Raw genomic sequence first — 13,027 nt, 5'->3', positions numbered from 1 at the left:
AAAGGAGGTAATGTAAAACGTCGATAGATCCGTCGCTAGCCCCTTGCCTTGAGCAGCAGCAGGTACTTGAAGTACTCGGGCAGCGTCAGCCCCGCGTCGTCGGCTGCCTTGTACAGCTTCCAGCCGTACTTGAGGCAGTTGAGTGCGCTAACGGTCAACGACAACGCAACGGTACGTTGCTGCGCGCTACCTGAGCGGGGTTCGGGGGTGTACGAGGTAAACAGAAAATGGCGACCGCAATGCAGTGGTGGTGGTGGGTAGTGGTGGGGGTGGTAGTGGTGGTGGTGGTTAGGAAAAAAGGGTCCCGAAACCAACCTTGAGGATTTGGAAGCTGGAGGCAGAAGAAATCCACCTCGCCATCAACCTTTGGGCGCCTCCCTGGACCTAAAACCCTCTCCGCCTTCCCCCCCTACTCCCCACCCTCCTTCACCCCCTCTACCTGATTCCCCCCCACCCCCGCCCTCCTTCACCTCCCACCTGCATGACTGCCCTGGGCCAGCTGGTGGTAGATGTAGGTTTGCAAAATTGTTTGCGGAATGCTCTCGAACACAAACTCAATGAAGAACCTAGGAGGCAGCAGTAGCAGCAACAGCGGTAGCAGTAGCAGCAACAATAGCAGCTGTAGCCATAGCAGCAGCAGGGGGCGGGAATGTAGCTACCGGAGATGAGGGGGTTGGGGAGGGGATTGGATGGAGGCGTGGCAGGGAAATGGGAGCAGCAGGGCAAAAATATGGGATGGCAAATAATGAAGATGGCCGGCATCCGTCCCCCTGCCCACCACCCCACAGGTTACTGGGGCACTTTTCCCATCCCCAGTCTCCGGGTGTCCCATCCCACCCCCCCGTCGTGCATGTGGCTTTACGATCTCGATCTGAGCCACGGTACATGTGCGTGCGTGCGTGTGTGTTTCAGAAGCAGAGGGGGGGCGGGCTGAAGCTACTTACCAAGTAGTGATGCATCACGTACAGCCCTTAATGTGTGTTTTGATTATTGCAGGCGAATGTAGCGCGCGAAGGAAGTTATAAATCCCAGCACCTATAACTTCTTCCCCTCACCTTGCCAACAAGCCTTCCCTTTCCCTCCTCCTCTCCCCTCCTTCCACCCCCTCTTCCCCCCTCTCCCCTACTCTCCCCTCCTCTCCCCTCCTCTCCCCCCCTCTCCCCTCCTCTTCCCCCCCTCTCCCCTCCTCTTCCCCCCCTCTCCCCTCCTCTTCCCCCCCACACCCGTCTCCCCCCCTCCAGAGCCCCACCTGGAGAAGTTGTAGTTGGACAGGAAGGACGAGAAGTTGACAAACAGCCTCGGGAAGGCGATGGGGAGTATGGAGGTGAACAGCATCGTGATGTCCAGCAGCACCACCCCAGGTACCGCCACAGGTACGAACAGCAGCCAGCGGTGACGTCGTCGGGAGCCCAACACTGCAGCACCCCCCACCGCGGAGTCGCCCTCCTCCAGACCCTGTATGTGCGTATGTACGTATATACGCGTGTGTGCGGAAGGGTTTGTTTGCGGCACGCGTGTGAGTGTAAATGTATGTATGCATGTACGTACATACGTGCGTATATATGTATGTGTGTATGTGTGTATGTGTATGGTTCGTGAAGGGGGCATTGCAAGCTTGGGAGGAAAGTGGTTTTAGATTTCAGGCAGGGGGCTTTGCTGGGCCCATATTCCCCCTTTCCCCTTTTTCCTCAACAACCCCTCCCACCCTCTCCCTCCCCCTCCCACCCCCCACCAGCACGTTCAGCTTGGTGGTGGTTCTCTTCAGGTAGGCGGTCACGAGCACCGCCATGATGACGTAATGCCACAATATGAACACCAGGGTGACCGTCATCCAGTCGCGGTGGTCCGTCTTGGAGAGCGCCTGGGTACGGCAGGGACAGAGACAGAGACAGGGACGGGGGGTAAGGGGAAGGACGGACGCTACATGATGTGATGTGATGCGATTGATGTGATGGCGATGTGGTCGAAGAGCGGACGCTGCGACCGCTGTGCACACCTTGATACCGCATGAGGATGTGCGGAGGACCGCATTCAAGATGCGTTACCAAGATGACCCAGATCGCAAAACCCAGATCACAAAGCAACACCATGCCATCGTCAACAACACCATAACTATTCTGCAACCCTTGGTTGGTGAAGAGAGACAGAGAGAGGAAGAGAGGAAGACAGAGAGGAAAAGAGAGAGGAAGAGAGGAAAGCCTCGCCTGGGTTAAGCCGGGCCAGCAGCCACGACATCAGCCCGCAAGAACCCCGCTCCCCTCCTCTCCTCCCCTCCCCTTCAGGCTTCCCCCGCCCCTCCCCTAAATCACCCCCCGGGGATTCTTGTTCTCAGCCCTGCACATAGACTCTCCCCTCCTTCCGGTGCATTCCTCCTCCTCCTCCTCCTCCCCCTCCTCCTACTCCAGCAAACCGCCTCCGCCGGCTAGTTAGTTAGGTAGTTAGGTAGGTAGGTGCTAGGTAGGGACACACTCACATCCACCACCAGCGCGTCCGTGTAGATGTCGAAGAAGAACAGCAGCACGCCCACGACGTCCATCAGCACCGCCACAAAGTAGTTTTGGAAGATGCGGTCAACCAGCGTGTTGAGGCGCTCCACGAGGGCGCTGTTGGAGAGCCGCTCGAAAAAGGTTTCCTTTTTGATTGAGTACGTTTGCCACGCCAAGGAAGAAGAAGAAGCCGCGGATGGGGGTGTTGTTGAAAACGGAAAATGGGTAAAATGGGGATAATGCTTCGTAGCAAAGAAGGTGAAGGGTGATAAGAGGTGAGAGAAGGGGTAGCTAGGTGCTGCGGGCGTGAAGATAGAAACCCTAAGTAACGATGTCATAGCAGCGAAGCATCGCCAGGGCCAAGCCTTGGGACCAGTGTTCCCATCCGGGGTTTGGAAATCCCGCCGCTTTTCTTGTCCCCTGCACCCTTCCTTCCCTGGGACGATTTCCCGAGCCTCGTGAAGCCTCTCGCGTAACCTGTTCCTGTCAAAGCATCAAACCCTGCCTGGAGCCGCAGATGCTCCTAATTTGTGAATACTTAGTCGTGCTGTGGAGCTCTAAACAGTAAAGGAATGAACCAGCTTCTTCTGTTTGGGGCACTTTTTGAAGGTACGTAGGGGAGCCGCACCTCATCATCATCATCCACAAGCAAAGCAGCTGCTGCTGTTGGCTTCTGGCCACCAGTTGAGGAAAGTCGCGCGGCTTGTGAGCTGGCAGTAACGACATGGAGGGAGTAGAGGGGGTTCTGGTCTGAGGGACCGGGAGCTTTGCCATCCGATGATGGCCCGGCACCTGCAGCCCGTGGTCGTATCGGTGAGAGCTGCGGCATCGGCCAATCGCGGCCATATGCTCCTTCACCATATGTGCCTGTTTTGATGCAGGTTGTTGAGGTAGGTTACAGCAAAGTAGGCTACTGATTTTCGCGTGCTCATGACGTGTGCTGGGGGGAATCCCGCCGCGCCGCTGCCTTGATAAGCCCTTACCGTCATGGAGAAACTTCCTCTCCTCTCCATCCTAAAACGCATGGCAGCAAAAGCGCATAAGTAGCATGCCGTCTGGCCTTCCATAGTTTTTTGACCCGGAGGGTCGATGAGAGGTCACACCTGGCCGTGCTCAAAATCCAGCACCGCTGCATCTCTGGATTTATGGTAGACCATCTGTAGAAGTTAAGTTACCAATAACATCCTTTCAAGGCGTTGGATAGTTCAAACTGGTGTTTAGTGCGTTCAGCTGACATCTGTGAATGCATACATGGAACGGCTGACTTTACAAGTAAAAGAACATTCCATGTAAATGGTGTAGGTAATAACAACGGAAAGACACATTGTAACGGTGTTTCCCGTTACCTACCACGCCAACCATCTTGCTTTACTGACTAGTGACTGCGACCCTCAGCAAGTTCTGGCATAGGGGCACTTAGGGACGCAGCGTGTAATTTTGTTTCTATACAACCAACATGACTTCATCCATTCTTCAAGCGCAACGATTTGGGTTGCAAGGGCGCTGGCACACTAGCGCAGCGAACCGGCCGAACTGGTTCAGGCTGCATAGAGGCAAGTTTATTGGTCGCGTTTTAAATGCTCTCGAACACAGTAATTTTCTTCCATGTGGCGTTCATGCTAAGCCAAGTCTGTTAGCACTCTCCTACCCCCGTACTATCCTTTACTTGCGGACGTCACCTTCCCCGTCACACGCTCGTCTATGAAAGCGCTCTTAAGCCAAATACCTTAGAGCACTTTGCCCGCACTCTCCCCTCTCTGTCTCACGCGCACACACGGCCCCTCCCGCTAGGGGGAGAGTGCTTCGGCTGTCGTTCTCGCTGGGGGTAGGTGGTTAGGTGCCCCTGGCCAGCATCAGGCCCGGATCGCTGTGCAACAGAACCATACATACATGCATACACACATACACATACTCTCTGTCCCCCGGGCCCCATTTCACCCCCCAAAAACATCAATTTCCTCTCACCAGGCGGAGCTGCCACCAGCACCAACACCAACAGGACCAAGGTAATACCATCGGCATCAACAGCTACAGCAGCCGGCACCGTGGCAGCGGCCGCAGTAGCAACCACCGAGCAGCAGCCCGCCGGCACCCCAGAAACGGCCACATCGGCGGCCGATGACACCGCCGTACAAGTCCTGGACGAGCGTACGGCACCCGAGAAGCTGCGGGACATCAGCACACTCATCCTGGATTGCGACGGAGTGCTCTGGAGGGGCAATGACATAATCCGTAACGCTCCAGAGGTACGACGGTATACGACGGCGGGCGGCTCCAGGATGAGGCTGGAAAAAGGGACCCGGGGGGGAAAGGGGGGAGAATCTTGACCCACAAGGGCGTCTTTCCTCTCTCCTCTCCTGGCCTATCGTCGGTTCTCCGCCGCCTCCCTCTCTGTCTCACTCAGCTGCTATCCCGCATTGCGCACATCATCGTTAAGGTCAACATTAACAAAAATAAGAGCAAGAGAAAATCCCAGCAACCACACCGATCACAACCACCACAACCATAATAACCACCATAACAGACTTAAGAACCAACCGCAACAACCACATCAATCCTAACAACAAACACATACAACCACCGCAAGCATTGGCAAACAAAACCAGTAATGATGGCAAGCATCAGTAAACGCAACCGAAAAACACTTCCCCCCTCCCTCCCCACCCCCCATGTTGATGCAGTATCTGTCTATTCCTGCTGTATACGTCTATCATATCCCTGGTATCAGCTTCAATCGTGTGTGTTTCGTCTTTGCTCTCCTCCCTCCCCCCTTACACACCGCCGACCGGTTAGTTACGCTTTCTTTACTTCTGGTGCATCAGCCTTTCCTTGGCATCAGCTTCACTCGCTCGTGGTTCGTCCTCCCCCCCACCCCATACACCCCATACCTGCCCCACCAGGCGCTACGTGCCTTCCGTTGCGAGGGCAAGCGACTCCTCTTCGTGACGAACAACAGCAGCAAGTCCAGAGCGGAGTACGCGGCCAGGTTCCGGGGGCTGGGGCTGGAGGTGGCTCCTGAGGAGGTGAGTGCGTGGCGGGCAGGGAGTAGGGTGTGTTTTTGTGTGTTTTTGTGTGTGGCGGGGGGATTTGCTGCACTGGGATGGGTAGGGGAAGCCGTGTGAGTGGCGGGGGGAAAGGGGGAAAAGGAGTTAAAGGTGGCTTTGAGTGTGAGGGGGGGGGAGAGAGGCCGAAGCGGCCACGCAAGATCTAGCACGCGACCACGTCTGCAGCGCGCGGGCAATCCGGAGGTTCGTACATGTACACAAGCCCGTACACGCGTACACACACCTTCGTTGGATTGTAAATCCCTCTCTCACACCCTTTCTGTCATGTCGTCTTTCAATCATCAACCTTCCTCTCTCTCTCTCTCCCTCTCCCCCCCTCAACCCCGCTCCCTGCAGATTGTGTCTTCATCGTACTGCGCCGCGGCCTACCTGACGAGCATTGGTTTCGGAGCGGGTAACAGCCATCAGGGCAATAACGTTAATAAAAACACCAACAACAAGAAGGTCCTGTTATTGGGCTGGAGCGGTGTGGAGCAGGAGCTTCAGACGGCGGTGAGGAAACAACAACACATTACACCACATTGCAGAGATGGTTAACTACCGAACTACCTACTTACCTGCCGTACCTAATTAGAGCATCCAGCGGCCTGCTTAACAACCCTCAGACCTTAGAGTATTTTTCCTTTTTTTTCCTCCCTTCCCGCTCTCCCTTCCCTTCTCCTCTTCGCTGGGAACCTTCAACCTTTCCGGCCAAAGCCAGCGTGGCGGATAGCGGTGTCCGGATAGCTACCGGGTCTAGCTCACCCCACCGCAACCACCACCACCACCACCACCCCTCTACAGCAGGGAACACAGTTCCCCCGCAAATCCCTTAACCCCACCCCCAACCCCCCACCATCACCCCAAACTCCTCCCTCCCCCATTAGCACATCCTTACCTCATCTCTCTATTCCCGCAACCCTGTTTCATGATCCCCTGCCCCGGTAACCCCAACCCCAACCACCCTCAACCACCCCCAACCACCAACCCCCCAGGGTATTCCCTTCCTTGGCGGGCGGGAGTTCTCCGTACCTCTCATGGACAACATGGAGGCCATGAAGGAATTGAAGGTGAAGGGGCGGGGCCCCACCCTGTGTGTGTGTGTGTGAGCGTGTGTGTGTGTGTGGGAAGGTCGGGGTTGGGACCTGGGAGTTCAAGTGTGTGGGGGGGAAAGTGGGACATGGGAACCCTAAGAACCCCAAATCCTAAACAAATTCCGATTCCCCCAAAATTCCGAACCCAGGTCGACCCCGATATCGGCGCGGTGGTGGTTGGTTGGGACCCCCATTTCTCGTACTCCCGCCTCGTGTACGCCTCCATCTGCCTGCGGGAGCTGCCAGGCTGCCTGCTGGTGGCCACCAACACGGACTGCGCGGACCACATAGGCGGCGGCAGGATGATGCCGGGCACGGGGGGGCTCGTGAGGGCAGTGGAGGTGGCGGCGGGGATGAAGGCGGTGAGTCTTTGTGTTCCATGGAAAATCATATACATCCACAACCAACCATCATACCACTTACCCATAGCCTTAGCCCTGAGCTGCACAGTTACACTTACACAGACCTCGTTTCCCGCTTTCCCCCCCCGCGACTCCCAACCGCCTCTACTGCCGCTAGTTCAATTCACCCAACCACCCAACGAATTAACCACCAACCAATGAATGATTAATGAACCAACACAGGTCAACGTCGCCAAGGGTGGCGAATGGCTCCTGCCGTACCTATGCCGTACGTACGGCCTGGAACCCTCCCGTACGGCCATCATTGGCGACCGGCTCGACACGGACATTTTCCTAGGTCGCCAAGGTGGTTTGTTCACGTGTCTACCGTTGACGGGTGTAACTACCCTGGAGCGGTTACGGCGGTTGGCGGTTTCGGAGCGTCCTGACGTGGTAATCGGCAGTGTGGCGCAGCTGGCGGGGCTGCCGTGACCCGCGACCCACAGGCATCATGTCCGTGTGTGCATGCACTTAACTTTTTCCGCCGCGTCCAGTAAGGACGAAATCCAGTACGGAAGGAAATCCAGTACGGAAGGAAATCCAGTACGGAAGGAAATGGGTTTTGAGCTGTTGGCTCCTAAGTCGACCTTTGATAAGGCAAATTGCTTTTGACTTTTGGCTGACTTTGGAGAGCAGGGTGTTTATCGTGAAGATAATGTGTGTAGCTCGGAGCTTTTGTGGAATCTGCCGTGTCGACATGGGAGAGATGATAGCATGGCTGCATGATGAGCGGGCCGCGTGTTCCAGTCACACGTCGTCAAGGCGTCATGTAATTATCATCAACATCATCAACATCATCAACATCATCAACATCATCAACATCATCAACATCATCAACATCATCAACATCATCAACATCATCAACATCATCAACATCATCAACATCATCAACATCATCAACATCATCAACATCATCAACATCATCAACATCATCAACATCATCATCACAGTCATAGAACCACATCAATCGCGATTGCGCCCAAGTGCGATTCAGGTAGCAAGTAGCAGCGAGGTTGGGGGAGGAGGGATGGGTGCATGGCCCACGGGGATGGGGTGTTGAGGTGTGGGATTCAAGATTGCAGGCGTGCATGTATGTATGTATGTATGTATGTATGTATGTATGTATGTATGTGTGCGTATCTGTGTGAGTTCGAGGACAGAAGGCTGTGGCGACGAGGTCGTATCGCCTCTCCTGCGCCAAATGCGGGCAGCAGTTGTATTGATAGTACAGCCTGAACCTCTTTTCTCGAGGCTATCATCTTGTGCTAAACTAGAACGGGCTTTCTAAGTGCAGTTATTTTACCGGACAGAAGCAGAAATAGATTGTTTTGCCTTTATTTAGGATACTCGTTCTTTCGTTCGGATGCAAGTTACATTCTTCCAGGTCATCGTGCCGGCAACTTAGAGAAAATCCCGCAAATGCAAGCATTTTTCACGTAATGAGGTAATTCGATTTATTTCTTATAATCACTAGGAAATTGTCACTTTCGTGGGCACGTGGGGGCCACGTGGGGTTTAATCATCCTTTCAGTTGGTTACGGACAACAGGACGAAGAGTGTAGTGCACAGAAACGAACTGGTCAAAGGAGAGGTTCAAGGTATTAATGAAGATTGCATAGTAATAGGTAGTAACAGGTTCCTTCTAATGGTAATCCGTGCAAGGTCATCGACTCGTGCGGACGGATCGATGTGGCCTGGAGTATGCAGGACGTGCGCTCTCAATCTGATTGCATTTATGTCCTGCATTAAGCAATGAGCTTCCTAGCGTGGATAGGAGAAATGCACTAAGTTTGATTTGTACGTCGCATTTGTCACGTACTACTTCCACGTCGTCATGTGCCGATGGTAAGCGGCATGTGCATAACTCCTTAAGACGCGCTTGGATTTAGGATTGCATGATATTTAGTCATCCCGTCAGGAAGGAATTCCAAAGTAATTGATAGAAGTTATGCATTTGACCATTACGATAGCGCTGAAGGTTCCAAAAACAGAGAGCTACGCTTTGTAGCTAATTTTCTTCTTTCCTTTGAGGCGATTGTTTGCAGTCCCACGAGGGGGCTTTCCATCGAGAGGACTTGGGTTCACGTAAGAAAAATCCAAGGCAAATCATTACGGCATAGGACGGAACCGTGCACAAACACAACCGTGAACTTTAGATAGAGAAAATTTGCTCTTGTCTATGCGCATTCCCACAACGTGCAGGTTGGATTGACGCCCGGCGCCTTGGCATACGACGTGGCGTCAGACACGCGCGCTAGACAGCAAGCAGAGCGCTGCCAGAGGCATTCCAGAGCTCTTAACTGACAAGAAGGGAACGAATTACGCGACAGCTGAAGACCTGTGTTTGGGTCTGTTGTTTCGTAAGGAATGGACATGGATTCCCCTTTTTCATGTGGAGGCTGGTCCATGCACCAACCTGTCGACTGGGACTACACGGAATTCTTGACAGATATGTTTGCACCGACCACGGCGGGGAATACTATGCAGCAGCCGCAACAACAACCGCAGCAAATTCAACCGCAACAGCAGCAGACGGCGATGGCGACCATGAACTCTATGGCCCCGCCAGCTCCGACCACATATGCGACTTTTAATCACACCTGGGCTTCTTCAATGCATCAACCAGTTGACTGGGAACTACCGGCGCTGATTTCCGCGCCCGCACAGCCTGCACATCTCCTGCAGGTCGCACCTGACGTGCACGCACTTCAGCAGGCGCAGCCCGCCGCAAACATCCTGCCCTTGCAAATACCGGCTATCGCTATCGCACCATCCCAGCAACAGCAACTTCAGCTTCAGCTCCCTGCATCTTCTTCCGGGAAACCGCCCGCGACCGCGACCGCGACCTCACAGCTAGCGAAAGACAGAGGAAATGGGACCGGCAGCGGGGTCACCAGCGCCGGTAGTTTGGGACCAGACGTAAGCGGCGTCAAGCGCGATCGCTGCGTCCGTCGCATCAAGTCGACTGCGCTCCGGCCACAGCAGCAACAGATGCTGGATTTGCAAAAAAAGCTGGACGCTTTGGTGGCAGAGCATGCAATTGTGGAGGCTGAAAATGAGCGTCTTAAGACTCGGCTGCGGGTACGTCGTTCTCATGTCAACGACATGGAAACTGTCATCTCGCCAAATTGTTGCCAATTTCCTAAGAGTGCATTATGAACGGGACAATTAAATTCCCTAGAGTTTTGGTATGCTCCGTACGTAACAGTTTTAGTGAGCATCGTACATCGATTTCAAAAATAACTGGTATTCTAATTCCTCAGTGGTTTCCGCCACCGCACCTCCGACCCGTTGCTGCTCCATACTGCTCCTGCTGCTGCTGCTAAAATGCCTTTTCGATACTTTGTTCGCGAGCGCGCGCGCTATGTGTGCAGTTCAGATGAGACGAACCCGAAGGCTCATGACGGCGCTATGTGTGCATTATCATCCGCAGGTTCTAGAGGCCGTACTGCCTGTACGGCAGCAGCAGGCGCTCTGGGCCCAGTCCAAGACCGCAGCGGAGCGCGCTGCGGAGCGCTGCGCACCTCCCGACCCGGTACTCGCCAATTTGCTGGATATGGCCCTGGCGCCGTCAGCGCCCAGTAGTTGTGCCACCTCGTCGCCAGCGCGCCAGGAAGGCACTCCAGCGGCCGCCGCAGCCGCCGCTGGCACTCCCGCTACCGGTTGCGCCGCGTGGTGCGGCCTTAGCGGCGGCGGCGCTGCCGCCGCCGACGGCATTGCCACTGCCGCCATCGCTGACAACAGCCTGGCGATGACGGCGGCGGCGATGGCGGCGGCGGCGGCGAGCAGTCCCGCATTGGCTCTTGTTCCCGCCGAGCCGGCCCCGTGTGCAAGCTCCTCCTGCGGCGCCGCCAGCACCAGCACCGCCACCACATCTGGAAACACAAACGCCGTCAACCCCCCGGCGCTCCGAAACCACCACCATAACAACAACAACAGCAACCAGCACAACGGCAACCACTTCAGCGGTCAACAATTCGCACGGAGCGGCTCGCTCAACAATCACAACACTGACGACGCCGTTATAGCTGGAAGACGCTGCTGCGCACACCACAACAGCAACCGTACCAACCACCACATCAACCACCAAACCCACCACAGCAGCAGCCATATCCACCACCATGGCGGCGGCGGCGGCGGCGGCGGCGGCGACTGCCTCACCCGCGGCCGTTTCCGTGGCAGCGGCGGCGGCGGCGACGGCGGCTGCTCCAGGGAACGTGCCGCCGAATCCCCGTGTGACAGCCAGCCGCGGTGGCTGGACGCTTGGCGGACCTGGGTTCGCGAGGCGGCGTTACTGCTGCAGGCGTACGACGCTCGTCCCAACGACCACTACCTAACTCGTCTCGAGGAAGCTTTTACGAAGCTGAAATCGGAGGTGGTGTACCTGGGGTTGCGGCATCCGGAGCTCATCTGCAATATGCGTTGTGTGAATTTGGAGACGGGAGCGGAGCAGGAGTTTCCACAGGACAGTTTTTGGGCGCTGGTGGTGGGGGGGATGAAGCTAGACCCGCAGCAGGTACGGCACGCGCACGCGCGTGTTGGAAAAACAGAGGCCCTGTTGTGTATTTTGAAGGGGGGAGAGAGAGATGGGGGGTGAGGGTAGGGTAAGGGTAGAGAGGAGGAGGACGAGGAGGAGGAGGAGACGAGGGGGGGGTGAGGGGACTGCGGAGGAAAAGATGCTCTGCCTTTGGCTCATACACCGGGGCATAACATCGCATCCGCCACATCCCACAACCCCTATACTCAACCACCAACAGCAACCAACTAACCACTAACCGTCATTCACAAACCATGATTGAGTACGACATGATGTGCCGACGTTATACCGTTAAAAGTCGCTAACTGACCGTCGCTAACTGACCGTCGCTAACTGACCGTCGCTAACTGACCGTCGCTAACTGACCGTCGCTAACTGACCGTCGCTAACTGACCGTCGCTAACTGACTGGTGAAAACAGGTCGCCGAATGCAAATCCGCTCTGGCGCTATACCGCGAGCGGATGGCGGTCGTCCTGGCGGAGCGACGGAAGTTGGCGTCCCAGATGTCGACTTGTTTGACGGCGCTTCAGTTGGAAGAGGCGGACGGCCGGGCGGCACCGGGCAGCCGTCGGCGCGAGGAGTTGAGTTTGGAAGCTGAGGAGGCGGCGTCTGCTTTGGAGGCGAATGTGGCGGTGGAGGGCCATACGACGTCCCTCGCGCGGGTGAGTGACGTGCAAGAAGACGTGTGGCTGTGTCGTACGGCCTGTCGTGGCCACCGTACTCATCAGCGACCACCTCCCATTGGCCTGTGCGCAACGCGATCTCAATGAACCTCGAAACAATGTGATGTCAGTCTGTACGTCAGTCTGTCTCCTCTCCTGGGGGAGAAGGGAAGTGCGAGTGGCGGAGGGCCCTAATTTGCGGTCATGCTGTCGTACCATTTATTTGAACCCCATCTCCTGACCTACTTCGTCCAACTGCCTGTTGTACCAATCGTACCGTGCCTGCATGTCTGCCTGCTCCAATTTTGTTGAATATCACCCATCCTAAACTCAGCTCCTGATTTTTTTTACCTTTTTTGAGATCCCGTCACCCAAATCGATCCCCCCTTGATTCCTTGACGTCCTAGGACCTGCTGGGAAGCAAGCTCTTCTCCAGAATGCAGTGCGCCCGGGCCAGCGTCCTGTCGTACCCGTACTTTCCGGACGCTCTAGCCATCATCACCGCCGCCGTCGGCGATCATGACACGACAGGGACGGCGGCGGCGCCGCCGCCGCCGCAGTCCACGTCACCACCATCGCTGCAGCAGCAATAGCAGCAGCAGCGGCCAACTCGAAGTGGCGATGGTACGACAGTGGTGGCGGCGGCTGCGGCGGCACCGCAGCTCCACCGCACGTGATTGGCGGTTAAGGGTGGTTGAGGAGGTTGAGGAAAGAGGGGGTGAAAAAGAAGGAAAAGTACGAGCTCCGAGACCAGGCTGCGAGAACAGGCGGACTTGGACAGTGGGGTGTCTCTGTGTATGTA

General features: G+C 55.8%; 3 protein-coding genes across 3 annotated transcripts in view; 2 read left to right on the top strand and 1 right to left on the bottom strand.

Annotated features, from left to right (window-relative positions):
• VOLCADRAFT_115780 (uncharacterized protein) overlaps positions 1-2,536 on the bottom strand; it is a gene marked incomplete at both ends in the record, with an annotated part of 7,341 nt that extends 4,805 nt beyond the window's left edge. Inside the window, 4 exons of the mRNA XM_002945803.1 lie at positions 478-566; positions 1,250-1,455; positions 1,733-1,861; positions 2,474-2,536. Of these exons, the coding sequence (XP_002945849.1) occupies positions 478-566; positions 1,250-1,455; positions 1,733-1,861; positions 2,474-2,536 (487 nt within the window). The remainder of the gene's footprint in view (positions 1-477; positions 567-1,249; positions 1,456-1,732; positions 1,862-2,473) is intronic.
• A 522-nt stretch (positions 2,537-3,058) lies between these two features.
• Positions 3,059-7,457, top strand: VOLCADRAFT_115779 (uncharacterized protein; the record flags this gene model as incomplete). Its single annotated transcript, XM_002946144.1, has 7 exons — positions 3,059-3,095; positions 4,455-4,732; positions 5,387-5,509; positions 5,888-6,043; positions 6,526-6,600; positions 6,774-6,986; positions 7,209-7,457. The coding sequence occupies 7 exons, from the start codon at positions 3,059-3,061 to the stop codon at positions 7,455-7,457; spliced, it is 1,131 nt and encodes a 376-aa protein (XP_002946190.1).
• A 223-nt stretch (positions 7,458-7,680) lies between these two features.
• On the top strand, positions 7,681-12,818 carry VOLCADRAFT_115778 (uncharacterized protein; the record flags this gene model as incomplete). The annotated part of the gene is made up of 6 exons (XM_002946143.1): positions 7,681-8,037; positions 9,711-9,944; positions 10,008-10,106; positions 10,459-11,541; positions 11,983-12,225; positions 12,633-12,818. 6 exons carry the CDS (start codon positions 7,681-7,683, stop codon positions 12,816-12,818), a joined length of 2,202 nt encoding a protein of 733 aa, XP_002946189.1.
• Between the last annotated feature and the right edge of the window lie 209 nt (positions 12,819-13,027).

The sequence above is a fragment of the Volvox carteri genome (assembly GCF_000143455.1).
Source record: "Volvox carteri f. nagariensis unplaced genomic scaffold VOLCAscaffold_1, whole genome shotgun sequence".
NCBI lineage: Eukaryota > Viridiplantae > Chlorophyta > Chlorophyceae > Chlamydomonadales > Volvocaceae > Volvox > Volvox carteri.
The sequence above is the reverse complement of the archived record's forward strand: the minus strand, read 5'-3'. Positions and strand labels throughout refer to the sequence as shown.